The sequence below is a fragment of the Gobio gobio genome, assembly GCF_949357685.1.
Source record: "Gobio gobio genome assembly, chromosome: 19".
In the NCBI taxonomy this organism is placed as follows: Eukaryota; Metazoa; Chordata; class Actinopteri; order Cypriniformes; family Gobionidae; genus Gobio; species Gobio gobio.
In genome coordinates this window covers 27,508,086-27,523,314 of record NC_137112.1, presented here as the reverse complement: position 1 = coordinate 27,523,314, position 15,229 = coordinate 27,508,086, and the positions used below count along the sequence as shown (strand labels likewise).

The following is a 15,229-nucleotide window of genomic DNA, read 5'->3' as shown; positions in this document are numbered from 1 at the left end:
GAGGCATGGACTATTTTTTTTATAATTTTTTTATTGAACAAAGCACACAACATAACAACATGGCATAGTAGCTTATACAAAAGAAGGAACCAAAGACACATACACACCAAGGTGAAAAATATGTACTATTAAATGCATTAAAAATGTACTTGAATATGTTTTTAGTACAATACAAATATACTATAATGCATTTTTAATACATTTAATAGTATGTCTTTTTTTTTAGTATGTCACGTCATTCACCGTCACGAGAGGTGAGAGGAGGGACCACTGGCAAATACGGGACCAGGCAAACCAAAAATTGAATTGACAGTGCCCATGCCAACAAAGATTGCCACTCGTACCCACTGACAGTAACGAAAACAGCCGCTAGACAATATAAAGTAAATAAATTATAAAATTACTATAATGGATGTGAAATTTGTTTTTATAAGGGAGGGGAGAGGGGAGCAAGGATAAATTGTTCCTTAATATTATATGTGACCCTGGACCAAAAAACCAGTCAAGTCGCACAGGTTTTTGTGGCAATTGCCAACAATACATTGTATGGGTCAAAATTACAGATTTTTCTTTTGTGCCAAAAATCATTAGGATATTAAGTAAAGATCATGTTCCATGAAAATATTTTGTAAATTTTCTACTGTAAATATATCAAATATGTATTATTATTAGTAATATGTGTTGCAAAGGACTTTATTTGGACACTTTAAAGGTGATTTTCTCAATATTTAGACTTTTTTGTAGCCTGGATGCCAGCCGAATTTAGCCCCGCCCACAAAATTTTTTGCTCGGGCAATTCGGTCTGGACTCGCTCCATAGAGGAGTAATTATGCCCGAGCAGAAACTGTTCGGACCAATGAAATTGTCAGGGCGGGCTTTAGACGATGATGGACAGATGATCAACAGTAACGTAATCATCCACGTCATCGAAGGCTCTTGGGTTGAATTTGCTCTTATCCTAAACGGAGAACTTGTTCGTATATGCATTCACCTTCACTATTTCTCTCAGAAACGATGATCGTGTTGGTTAGTACTCTGTGTATCCTTAAATTATTTTATTACTGGCAAAGATCGTTTACACTCATCTTTTTCTTGTAACGTTACTTAATCCAGCGTGCGTGCAGACAGGGTTGCCAAGTGTTTTTGCAATGTCGCGCACAATTGCTATTCAAAATTATAGCCCAAAACAATAACTTTCCGGGGGGTTCTCCGGAAAAAATGGCGTTTGGTTGACAAAATATGTTATTTTGGCAAGGTTGCCTGCTAAAATTCGCATTCCTGGGTTTATATAATCACATAATTGGGGTCGCTTCAACCCGCGGACATGGAGAAAAACACGGACTTGGCAACACAGTGCAGTTGAGTTCTGTTGACATTTGACAACTAACGTTACGCGTCGCTCCGTTGCTCTGATTGGTTGTGGGTCTATCCAATTGAGGTCTTTCCTGGCTCGGTTGAAACACGCCCCATAATCAAAGCTCAATAGAGCGGTACCAGACTCATATTCTGACTAGAATTGAGTATGGCCACGCCAGGCTAACTTTTTTGCACCCTATGATTCCAGATTTTTAAATATTGTCCTTTCCTAACAAACCATACATCAATGGAAAGTGTATTTATTCAGCTTTCAGCTACTACTCATAATAATATTAATATGAAAACTATATATAAAAAGATGAAACAAAGTATCATATATAGTAGACCAATATAATATATAAATGACATAAATCTATAAACAATCTATAAATAATAATGTAGAATAATTGGTCTCTTAAGAAATGTAGCCATTGTGCAAGTGATTTTTCCAATTGAGTAATATTGTTTTCTTGGCGATAACCGGAGACATGAGCAGAGGTGTTGGGTGTTCAAGAGAAGAGCTCATTTGACATGTATCACCCAAAAGGGATGATAATGGATTTTGATTGCCAAAAAGTCTGCTAGCTTATTAGTGACATCTGTCCAGAACTAATGAACACGTGGGCATAACCAGAGTGTGTTAAAGTAAGAATCCGGTGTATTGAGATTACAGTCAGTACATCTGTCAGAAGTTACTAACTTTTTTGTGCTCTGTGATGTGTGTTCTATTTATAATAAATGAACTGGATACTTGTGTTTGTACTTTAGATAAAAGTATTTCTGCAGACTGTTTTCTAGAATTAACATCCTCTGTGTTGATATTGAGATTTTGACTCCATTGTTTAACTGGTGCTGCTGTAAAAGTATTAGGCGATATTAGAGTGTATAGCTTAGTAAGCATCTTTACTGAATTACTAATTATGTTGATAAGTGTTGCAATATTTGTTTTTTGCAGTATGTATGTAATATTTAATGTGAATGGTGTGTCCTGTATGTAAGCGTCATGTGGCTTCATATTCAATGGTAAGATTGTTGGTTTGTGGTGTAGTCTTATATGGTAGAATATTCGTTGATTACACGTTAATTATTTCTGAAAGTGATGTTTTGGGATTTTCTCGGAATATGAAATATGAGGCATGGACTCTATAAGACCCCTGAAGGTGTTGAAGCGACAAATGACCATCTTGTCACTTAGAAGTTTTGTAGGGTTATCTGACACATGAAATCCAAAACAAGACGCTTCCGGTCCAGTATTGCATTTATCCACTTATATTTGTCGCATTTCCGATGCTCAAACACATCGTAATCCTCCCTTTTGCATATCCACTCTTGACACGGTCAAAATGTGTTTTGCTTCCCTCATTACACCCTGACTTCACTTACTCTCTGGCTACCTACGTATCTACCAATTAAACCCACACTCCACCCGGTGTCTAACAGTGGAACTACAACAGACATTTAAATAGAGCATAATGGCTCTTACAGATGTGCTGTGGTATGTGGCAGCAAGACGTTAGCAGCAGATCCTTGAAGTCCTGTAGGTTGTGAGGTGGAGCCACCGTAGATCGACGTGTTGGTTCAGCACATCCCACAGAGGCTCGGTTGGATTGTGATCTGGGGAATTTTGGAGGCCAGGGCAACACCTTGAACTCTTCATCATGTTACTCAAACCATTCCTGAACAATGTGTGCAGTGTGAGAGCATTACCCTGCTGAAAGAGGCCACCAGGGAACACCAGTGTCAAGAAGGGGTGTATCTGGCCTGCAACGATGTTTAGGTAGGTAGCACGTGTCAAATTTGTCCACATGAATGGCTGGACCGAGGGTTTCCCAACAGAACATTGCCCAGAGCATCACACTCCCGCAGTGTCCTGGTGCCATCCCTTCCCCAGGTAAATGGCCCACGTCCACGTGATGTAAAAGAAAATGGGACTTATCAGAGAAGGCAAGCTTCTTCCACTGCTCCAAGGTTTAGTTCTCACACTCACGTGTAGGCACTTTCGGCGGTGGACAGGCATCATCATAGGCACTATGATTGGTCTTCAGCTACGCAGCCCCATACACAGCAGAGTGTGATGCACTGTGTGTTGTCACACATTTCTCCCATAACTCTCATTAAAATTTTGCACGCCATAGTAGACCTTCTGTTGGCTCGGACCAGACGAGAATGCGGTTAAGAGTACTGAAAATGCGCAGGTGTCAGTTTGGTTATAGAACTGGGTTGTCAAGTTTGTAAAAAAACAAAACGCTGTATGAAAGCAACCGTATTAAGCAACGCTGCCATACTAGCCATTAATATCTGCTCTAGTTTTTTTGTGTGAAAAAACATGACAGGGGACTAGGGATGAGCATAAACTGCGTAATTGATGTAATTGTTTACATTGATGCGACATTCCAGCCCTAATTTGCTTACCATCTAATGCAGGAGTTTTCAAACTGGGGTCCGGGGACCCCCAGGGGTCCTCCAGAAGGTTCTAAGGGGTCCCCAGAAAATTTCAGAGAATAAAAAGACAAAGCAAAAATGGATAAAGTCTACTGAATATTCTAACTGTTTCATTTCTAAATGTTTCTCTCCTTTCTTGCAGTATACATTACAGAATTGTACATGTTTGCTTTGCATGTTTAGTTTGTTTTTCTCACTATAGTCCCCTTTATCTCGCTCACTGGGGTTGTGAGGCGGTATTCTTATCGCAGTATGAAAGCTGCTTACATACATTTGTTGTGAAAGTTGCTTATACAAAATTTTTTTAATTGAAATGTTTTTTTCTTCAGGTTTATACATCCACCATTAAGCCAATTTAAGTTGGGAAGCAATATGTTGTATTTATAAAGTTACCCTTACTATTTATCTAACAATTTAAATGTTTTTTTGTACATAAAAATAGATGGCTTTTAGGAAGGGGGTCCCTCATAAAGGTTCATCATATTTGGGGGTCCTTGGCATCATAAAGTTTGAAAACCCCTGATCTAATCTACCCAGACCATAATATATGGCCTTGTTAGGAGATGATCAACAATATTCGTGTCACCTATGACGTGGTCATAATGTTTTGACTCATCAGTGTATATCGGAGTGAAACGGTTTCTTGAACAAGAAAAAAAAATGTAGGACTCGATTTTGTCCATGGGGAATTGATTGGATTATTGTTGTTTGCTATTGCTGTGATGTCATATGAGTGACAGGTTGTCCCGCCCTCGCGCCTCAAAACACAACATCAGAGAAAAGAAGGGATGGCAGTGCAAGTGGGAGGTGAAGTTCCTTTGATTAAAGATTACGAGAGCATATGAATTTAATAAAAAATAATGATGTGTGCACAGATAAACTATTCATAATAAAAACAGCAATACTCCATAAAAAAATAAGATTTGTCCATTTTGATTTCATGGCAACTTTAAACTGCTTACACTTTCTAACATGTATGCATGTAGGCCCATTTAATTTTCAGGCGTATCCTGAGAGCTACAGATCCTAGTTTTTCTGGTTTAAATATGCTATTTATCATAATCGAAAGTCCAGAGTGTTTGCATTTATATTACTCTTCTGAAGAGTTTAAATTGAACTTTTAAACTGCAGCCATTTTTCATGTTCATTATTATAAGATATATAAACTTACCATTGGGAAAGGAGCCTATTGCAGCAGACGGGACCCCTGCATAGATCCCACGGAAACCTCCCGCCTTGTAGAAACCCTGCGGGCTCTGCAACCTTGTCTTTATGGTGTCCAGAGGGAAGAGAGTGAGATCTACACACATTCCTGAGCAACCGCCAGCCTAAGGGAGGGAGAACAGGGATAGCATTGAAATACATCATTATCCAATGTATCATTAGAGTATAATAATGCTGAAATGCAATTAGTCACTGTAGTACTATATCTTACCAGATAATAATGCAAATATGCTCATATGCAATAAAAGGCGGATGACTTAAAGCTTTAAGGAGAAGAAGTGTCAAGTTTGTGCTTGATATAGTTACTAAAACATAAATCATAGATCAGAACACTTTTCACCTAATTAATTATTCATCTTTAGTAACCACATTTTACATCCACTGTGCATTTTTTAACATTTCTGACTAACATTATTCAATTCTGCGCATATGGATCTGTAAACAAAAACAAATGTACCTTTTCCCATTCCAATGAAATATGATCACTATGATTTATTATTACTCCAAAAATAAAAGTGTTTGAAAATAAGTTTTAGTCCATGTCCTGTTTCTTTCAAGGCCAAGCTGAAGCTGTCAGTTACATGATGATTTGTTAACTGTATTATTATTATTATTATGAAGCATGATAGTCAAACTAATTCATTCATGATTAGGCTGTAGAAGCAAGAGTAAAGAAGAGTGTCTTATTTACCTAAAAACATTCTTTAAATCTCTAAAACAGTTAAGAAAAATAAAAGCTACTGTAAGAAAACATAAATACCGGATAGGCAAGGTTTATTTACTGATTTATTAACTTACAAAAAAAAATCACTTTTTAAAAGGACTAGCCTGAGATTAATGAAAGAAGAAAGCCTCTAAAAAGTTTACACTGACACACCCGCGTAAATACACTGTTACTAACGCTGTACACTGAATTTATTTCACATGCAGAGTTAATGTCATGAGGAATTATGCTTCTGCTTTTAGCACGTGTAATAGACATAAAATGTGCATTACCACAAGGGAGGCTGTGAACTCTCGTCTGTCCATACTGCATGCGAGGACTTCAGCATTTAGCAATGACTTTGTGAAATGGTTAATCTTTGTCAACAACTACTACTACACGTTCACCAAGGGCGCCGCCATGTTTAAGGCGGGCGTTTTAAATGACGTCACGTGACGACGACGACAACAACATCGCTCTTCATTTTCAGCAGGAAAGGAATTTCAATATATAATCTACATTCTGTTGACATAGATATATATATTAGTGCTATTAAATAAATTGATCACGATTAATCGCATCCAAAATAAAAGTTTGTGTTTACATAATGTATTTGTTCTGTATTTGTATTTATAAAAAGACACACTCATTCATGTTTATATTTAAGAAATATTTGCATGTATATACTGTATATAAATTATATAATTTATATTATATATAAATATTGTGTGTATATATATATATATATATATATATATATATATATATATATATATATATATATATATATATATATATATACATGCATGTGTGTGTATGTATACATAATAATTATACACAGTACACATACATATATTATGCAAACACAAACTTTTATTTGGATGCAATCAATCGCGATTAATTGATTTGACAGCACTAATATATATATATATATATATATATATATATATATATATATATATATATATATATATATATATATATATATATATATATATATATATATATATATATATATAAAACATTTTAGCTTATCTGTGAGAAAAATTTGATCTTTTATGCCATAATTATGACTTTATACTTTAATTAAGGAGTAGGCTATTCAATTAATTTGTACACAGTATAACAATAAAAAAATTCTACAGAACATAACCGGGATAAAGTGAAAATAAAATTAGCATTTTGTGTTCGGATTGTTTCAATTTTTTTACATTTTCAGTTCAATTTGGTGTATTTTAAAAATATATATATGTAAAAACATTTTAGCTTCTAGCTGTGTACAATGAATGGAAATGCAAAATGAGTTAAATAAAGTCGAATGTTAATGTACATATATTAACATTTTAAATAATGTCTGGTTGGGGTATTACATTTACAATATTTGTTGGCCAAACAATGATTTGATATTTTTGTATGTTACCTTTAACATTACAATGGATGCCATACAATGAATGTCATAATTATGACATTAAAAATTAGACCATGATTATGACTATACTTTATTTAAGAATGTATGCTTTAATTATATGGTGGAAATGGGCTTCCATGTTTTATATTCAATAAAAAATAAAAAATAAATACAGAACGTGTCTTTTAAAAAACACCCCGATAAACAAACAGTCACTGTGGGGAAAACAGTGCGACAATCCAGGCCGCTTTTAGGGCGCGTCTTGTGGGGCTGCGCGATGACGTCACATGCGTGATGACATCGCTGGCTTTCACAGGGTTGTTTTGGAGGAAGTTAAAGCAGATCCCGAAACAGAAAAAGAAAAAGACCCGTCAGGTAACAGGGGGGGCAATAACGATTACAGCACCCGTATCGGTATCCCCGATTCCGGATTAGTTCGCTCACACACTAGCCTAAGCGATCCAGTGTTCCGCTGGCGACAGAGGCTGGAGTTATTGTTTGTTTTGCTCATAAACATCAGGCTTGTGAAAGGACACGGCAGCGATTTAGCTCACAAGGCTACACATCAGCGCCAAAACAGACTGATATTCGCTAGAACTCCTGTCTTATTAACCAGGTGAGTCGTCAAAACCAGATATATGTTTGTACATGTTAAATCCGGAGACTAATCGTGGGTTCGTCAAGAGAGATGGTTTATTTGAAATGTAAGCTAACTGACGTTAGCAACCGAGCTCATTTGTTATGCTGTTAAAGGACACTGAGATTATTCAATTACCCTCTGTACATGTTTATTCTGTGTATTCGCTTTTTTTCCGGTTAAAATCAGTCATTTACACGCTGGATGTTGATCTCTAGTCAGGCCCTTGAATGATCAGGTGTTTCTAGTTACCCTGACAGGCCTGACAGTCGCGCTGGATTCTGTCGTTTTACATTTAATTTATGTTAAAATGCCTCGTTTTACCTCAGGCCGTTGTCTTGAATTAATATAAATAAGAAGGATTTTTTTGTTTAATGTCACTAACAAAATATGAATCTACCAGAAATGGTTTTCCCAGCGCTGTCTTGCTTTCATCTGAAATCAGCTGATTGCTCAACCAACCTTCACTTTCTGCTTGTATGTTTACAACACATAAACAGGAGTATTGCGAAACAAGCCATTTTATTTTTATATTTCATTCAAGTCCCCATTGCACTATAAACCGAGCAAGTTACCTTTATTGTTCAGAAGTATCGTAAACTTATAAGACACGCCAGTATGATGATTAGGCTATGCACTTGATTGTTTGTTACGATGTGCTGTTGAAATGGATTGCATTTTGCTATTCTTATGCATGCTAAAGGAAAGTGTTCTACCATGTGATCTGACTTTACCGAGTGTCATGGGTTCCAGATTAAATATGGAGTCGTAAAACTCTTTGCACTCATGAACTGTCTCTCAGAATCGAGCGAGTTGGCTAGTAGACAGCGGCATTTGGAATTATTGCATATTACTCCTAGTATATCTGCACTACATAATGTGGCCAGTGTGCATATATTTTCATAAAAATATAATGTGTATTTAAAACCAGTGGCTTATTATATGTGGAAAAAATTGTAGTATGCAATCGGATCATGCTCTCTGCGTCTGAATATGTGCAATTCTATATAATATAGTATGCAGAAAGCACAAATTAGTAGTTATCGGTTAAATGTTGAACCAGTGCACACTTGAAGTACAACTCCCACAGAAGTCCCTTTTAAAAGGAGAGTGTATATGACATTATTCTTTCAGAAAAATACAATCTGAGTTATATTGAAAAATATCCTGGCTCTTCCATGTATTATAATGGCAGTCCAAAATTTGATGCCCAAAAAAGAGTCATGCCATATATAACTAGGATGGCTTGAGGGTGAGTAAATCATGGGGTAATTTTCATTTTTGGGTGAGCTATCCCTTTAAACCAAGGGGATTTCTGTTGGTCAATGTGCAAGTTTTCATTACCTGCTTGGGAAAATCCTTTGCCCTTACACAAAATTCCTGATCACTTGAAATTGAAATTAACGGATTTCATCCTCAAACTTGCTGTCCCATTTGTACTTGAACAATGCCAACATGACAGATATGTCCGAAATGTATTTCTACTACAGGGTAAAGGTGCGGCCACATTTACCAAATTTTCAGGGGTAAAATCTTTTACCAAAAAAATCGACCAAAGAGATTTCTCCATGCAGATTTCGCAATAGGTTGACCAACAGAACATTTCTTGGTTAGAAAGTGACTTCTGTGTGAGTTTAGCCTATTGCCAACAGACAACAGACCTTTTTTGCCCATGAAATGGACCGCACATTTTGGGTTGTGATAAATTAATATATTTTTTTATTTGTATTATTAGACTGTCAAAAATACATTTGGGTCATTCCCAGTCAACTCAAGCAGAGGTCCCCGGCAAATTTTTTTATTTTTTTAATTTATTTATTTTTTCTTTCTGGTGAAAGAAATGCATAAATGAAGACGAAAGCCAAAATATTAAATGCAATTGTTTTGACTGAGGGAAGCAAGATGCATTTCTATAGTTTCAACATTATGTATTCATCTTCAGACATTCTTCTTTAAACAAAATAAGTATCAGCTGTAAAAAAAAAAAAAAAAAGGGTTTTCAACCATTTGAAAATGGGTCAAATTCAACAATTTGAACATGGAGATCCCCATATCTATATACGGCATTAAAAATGAAGATTACAAAGGAATAGTTTATTAAGAATGAGATATCTTAAATTTTTTTTTAGAGTTACAGGCACACAAATGTTGTAAAAAAAACAACAATATTTATTGCATGTGCATTAGACACGTATGTTCTGTGCAATTGTGTTGATAGAAAAAAAATTAGATGCATTTGTTCTTCAGATATTCCTCTTTAAAAGAAAAAAGTATCAGCTGTATACAAAGTGACCCACATTTGGTATTTAACCAGTGAAAACGTGTATAATTTACCCATGAGATCCCCATTTCTCTGTAAATTAACCGTATTGGACCTTAAAAAATAAGATATCACAAGAAAAGTTTAAGAATTAGAATCTAAAATGATATTAAAGAGATCTTTAATACTTCTTGAGTTACTGGCATAACAAGAATATTTTTTTCCCATTTTTGAACTGTCATCGTTGCTGTATAATGCAACAAATATTGCTAAAGTCAGCAGATTTTACTAATAGACTTACCAATCTCTGAGTAAAAATAAAATAATGATGCTGCCATCTTTCTTCCCAACCCCCCCTCTCTCTCTCTACAAAATACTGGGTTACTCAGCAATATACATCCATGTCAACTTTTAATATTTTGGCTTTCTTCTTAATTTAGTTCAATTTGGTTGCTTCGACACGGAATGACCCATTTTTACACAAAATTGGATTAAAAGACAAGATATCCATTTAAATTCCAAGGCAGTTATGCTGAATTGAGCATGCAATGTGAAGTCGTGTGAGAACTAGCATACTACTAGTATTTTAAACATTTCTTGCTGCATAGGACAATCTTTCCTGATATATTTTTAAGTAGTTGGCAGAGCAACATTATGTGAGCTAGAATTCATTTTGGGAATCAAAGGCGTGTCTCTTGTAAAAAAAGAAAAGAAAAGCTGCACATGCCTTGGATGCTCAAATGCAGTCTGTAGGCAGCTTGTTAGTTTTGACACAGAGCTATACTGTCATGACCATAAAAAGCTTGTGATTTAATATACGATTAAGTGAGGATGTGTGGGTCGGATGTGACATTTTCATATCAACTCTGCTCCAGTCCAGGTTCATCTGCTAGCATCTGCATCTGAATTTGAGATGAGCTTTTTGAAACATCTTTTGGTATTTTCTTCTTGTAGTGATACAACATTGGATGATCCGAGGGAAGACATCAGCAATTTTACAATATCCTGGTTATTTTAGGGGTTTTCCTATCTTTCCATGTACTTCTTTTTTTTTTGTGGTGATTGCTCCTCTCCTTCATGGTTGTGTAGTATTTGCTGAAACAATGTGATGTACTACAGTGCATCTTAAGAGACCGTAAGTGTTCCAGGTTGGTGACTTTAAGTTAGGATGTCTGCGTGGAGGAGCTCTTCAGTCCACTTGTAGATCCTACTGAAGCGCGGTGAGGGGTTTTTCTTCATAAACTTTTTAGTGTTTTTTTTACTTGCTGTAGTTCAGCTCATTGTTCAAAGCTCTGCTGTATTTAGAATTTTTTATTAACTCTAACCAAAAAATTACAAGATTAATCAAGCATTAGTTTTGTTCCTGAGAGTCATTTCATGAGACTTTGCTTATTAGGAGCCTGAAGATATTATCAATGAACACAAGCTAAGCTTTCATGTAGGATCAGGAGCTCTTTGGGGGCATAATAAGAAGTAATATGTTGGCTTTTGATATTCATGCTAATTTTGGTGTGGAAAGAAGCAATTTGTAAGGTTTGAGTGACATATGTAGGAAATGTTTATTTATTTATGTTTCCATTTGTCTGGATTTGAAGTGGAAAAAATGACACCTCAGCCAGCGAAATCTGCTGTATTTTATATACTTTGCTAATACATGACATTCTTTGAAGAACCATATAAATACTATGAAAAATGAATTCCAACACAATCTTATGGCAGTTTATGTATTTTATGTTTTGGCGAATTGGTGACTCATTCATACGTTTTTGTACGATCTGCTTACATCTCAGTAGGGGTGGAATAATATATCGATAAAGCAATATATTGTTGTCCTTCTCCATGCGATACAAGAATCGATACGCTGGCGCCAAATATCGATATTTTAATTGATAAAATAAGGCACTCTAGATTTCCGTGCTCCCAGCATCGCCACTTCATGGCTCCTTGAGGTGACGCTCAACACATGAATGAGGGAAACGTGAACACAAGTTAACTAGCCTAAGAAAATTATGTTTTTAATGGGATGGCAGACTGCAGTGTGAGTAAAATAATAGATGCCCCAGCCACATTTAAGTCCAGAGTCTGGAAAACCTGCACTTCACCTTTACACAGTCATTTTGTTTTCATAGTTAGACAGAAATCGTGAGATATTGTATCATTTATATGATTGTCTAGCAATATATTTACGGGTGGACCATCATGCTTACTTTTTTTCGAATAAGATGTTTTTGTACAATTTACATTCTACAAAATCGCCACCTCGTAAGTTGTAACATAGTTACGTTTTCCCGTGAGATCAGGTTACTCATTCCCTATCATAGAATATACATCAATGTATATGACAAGTCTTGATTCACCAAGATATGCTGAAAGGTGTCTTTCAAAATCTATCCTATTATACCTTTGTGACCAACCCTACAGTCGGATGCAGTTTTTCACTACTAAATGGACTAATTACATAATTACACACATTTGATTTTATCTGCCTGATTTTAGCCCAGTTGTTGGAGAAAATGAGCAGTTAAAAGGTACTAATGGGTCTCTAAGTTTCAAATGGCCTGATTTAAAACCACTTGAACCTATCATACCATGTTAGAGGCTTTACAAAGTGTTTCATGTTAAAGCTTATTTTTAAACAGCACACTGCATCCTTCCAGTAGAGGCAGGGTTGGTGGGTGTACATTGTCTGGATATATTATTGCAAGCTGATTCTCCAGAGATATTTTTCCATCTAAATATTTGCATCCGGATTATGTCGCCAGTTCGAAATTGTATGTTTTTGTAGAAGTCTGCCGTCTGATTTAGATCAAGAAAATCAAATTAACTTTTTTTCCTTTAGTAGTTTAGTATTATCTATAGTAGTAGTAGTATATATGTATATAATATAATAGAGCTGGTTTTGATATGCTCAGCCTCTGTTATGTTTTTCATTGGCTTCATATTTTTGAGATAATGGTTGAAAAGAAGCATCCAATTTTGCTTCAGTGATGCCTAGAATCACTTTGATAATGAAAATACAGTTAAGTGCAAGATGTGCAGCGCCAATCTAAATTAGAACACTATTGTAATAGAATTATTGGGCTTTAGTGTTTGTGTTGTTACAGGAAGAGTGCATCCACAATGGGGCATTCAGAAAAGCACGGTCAAGTTCACATGTGCATTTGTGTCATTTTGTGCAAATGCAAGTTTTAATATTACGTTTATGTTGTATAGGCTGTATGATGTATCCTATTAATCTCATATAGGATGTGTTTGGTTGAGTTTATTAAGCCGCTAACAAAGCGCTTCAGTTTACCTTTGTTTATTCCCTCTTCAGTTTCAGCTCGCACGCAGTGCCTGACATACAGGCTACTATGATTGGATTATTTGAGACAGTCATATTCCTTTTTAGATGTTTCTTTTACATTGATAAAGAATGAAAACATGGATATTGTTCATAATCCAGCAGTCGTATTTTTCCAACACTAAGCGTGTTTTAAGTCAAATCGTTTCTTGACTTGGCTTCAAAAACATGCAGGGATAACATAATGACTGAGAACACTTTAGAATATAGTGAATTGCGTTAGGGGAGGGCGATATAACCTAAATTATATGTGGGCATTTTCCATCCTTTTCCAATGAGCTACTGTCATTGACAGAATACCTAATTCAAAGTTTAATCTGTTATCATAAGGTGGCAGCAGCATTCTAGTGCAAAAAAGTAAAAAAGGTAGCCTTGGTACAAGTTGGTAGTGTTTTCCCTGTAAATCTTAGGTAAAAGTATAGCATAACTCCTTAACATTTTCGTGTAACAATACCTAAAGTAATTTATGCCATGATCTGTCTGAATACTTGAGTCTGATTGGCTGGAAGGATGTGTAATAAAATAGTTGAATGCACATGTAGTTCTAAGTCAGTTGAATCACCGTTCTATATTAATGCGCTGTTTTAATTGAAGCGCACACACACGCATAGGGCTACGTCACTCGCATACAGAGAGCAAAGATGTCTGCCCGTGACTTTTAGTCATAAAATAGCTTTGCTACTGCATCACTACATTATATTTCTCAGGTTTTTCTTTTTAGGTTCTAAATCGTCATCGGAGGCTGACATGCTTGCTCTTACTCTCTGACAGGTGTTATTGTGTGCGCTACACTGTAAAACGTAATAAGTTGACTTTACTTAGAAAAAGTGAGTAAAGCAGCGTATAATTTTTTTGTCGGCAAAACTTAACAAAATTTGTACAGAAAACTTGTTAATGAAGTATACTTAACTCAAAATTATTAGTTATGTTAACTTGTTATTAGTGCTCACATTACTAGGAAAATATTAGGAAACCGATTGCCTTAAAATTCTCAAGTAAGCTGAACTTAAAAAAATAAGTGAAGACAAAAAGCAACAACTGAACTCCATTCAACACTTATTTATTACTTATCAATAGTCTACAGGTACTACACTTTAAAAACAATTAAGTAAGCATTACTTAATTGCATTAAGCTGTTCTTACTTAACCCTTGTGTTATGTTGCGGGTCAATTTGACCCGTTTTGATTGAAGTTGTCAGAAATATCAGTTAACCTATGTTTTTTTTCTTAAAATTTTGTGACTTTTTCTCATTTAGGGTCATGAACATGCATGCAAAGTTTCAACACGCTGATGTGTTTTGACATATACACACACATTTACTGTTACGTTCGTGATGTTCACGGGTCAATTTGACCCGCGTATTTTAATGTTCTAAGGCAATTGTAGAGACCCAAAATAATAACATTTCTTGGTTATATTTTGTTATTTTAGTTTTTTACTAACCTATGAAGCTAAAAAAATTAGCTTTTCCCCATTTTTTCAATACAGAAATATTTTTTGTATGCCACAAATGGTAAAAATTAGCTATAATTTCTTTTTTCAATCTATCTGAAATACTATCTAACCTACATTGTTTTTCTTGAAATTGTGTGAACTTTTCTCATTTAGGGTCATTAACATGCATGCAAAGTTTCAACATGATAATGCGTTGTGAAATGTGCATATCAAAATTGTATACACTCTTGCTGTTTGTGGGTCAATTTGACCCATATAGGATAGCTGTTCAAAAGCAACTGTACAGCCACAAAATACAAAACACTTTGTGCATCTCAGAGCTCTTCAACTATTAACAACTTCATGAAGCAGTGTTTTGAAATCGGCCATCACTGTATAAGTCGTAAAAGTAAAGTTTAAA

At 35.4% G+C, this 15,229-nt stretch overlaps 2 protein-coding genes across 3 annotated transcripts in view; one reads left to right on the top strand and one right to left on the bottom strand.

The window, feature by feature from the left end:
* The window catches only part of slc25a26 (solute carrier family 25 member 26), a 78,724-nt gene extending 72,566 nt beyond the window's left edge, over positions 1-6,158 (bottom strand). Inside the window, exons 1-2 of the mRNA XM_079843811.1 lie at positions 6,019-6,158; positions 4,970-5,126 (exon numbers count right to left, since the gene is read on the bottom strand). Of these exons, the coding sequence (XP_079699937.1) occupies positions 4,970-5,126; positions 6,019-6,051 (190 nt within the window). The 5' untranslated portion in view covers positions 6,052-6,158. The remainder of the gene's footprint in view (positions 1-4,969; positions 5,127-6,018) is intronic.
* A 1,182-nt stretch (positions 6,159-7,340) lies between these two features.
* The window catches only part of rab7a (RAB7a, member RAS oncogene family), a 25,335-nt gene continuing 17,446 nt past the window's right edge, over positions 7,341-15,229 (top strand). The window contains exon 1 of one of the 2 annotated variants that reach the window (XM_079844595.1): positions 7,341-7,749. In XM_079844595.1, coding sequence (XP_079700721.1) covers positions 7,421-7,749 — 329 coding nt within the window. In that variant the 5' untranslated portion in view covers positions 7,341-7,420. The remainder of the gene's footprint in view (positions 7,750-15,229) is intronic. The other variant, XM_079844596.1, reaches the window with a different exon arrangement.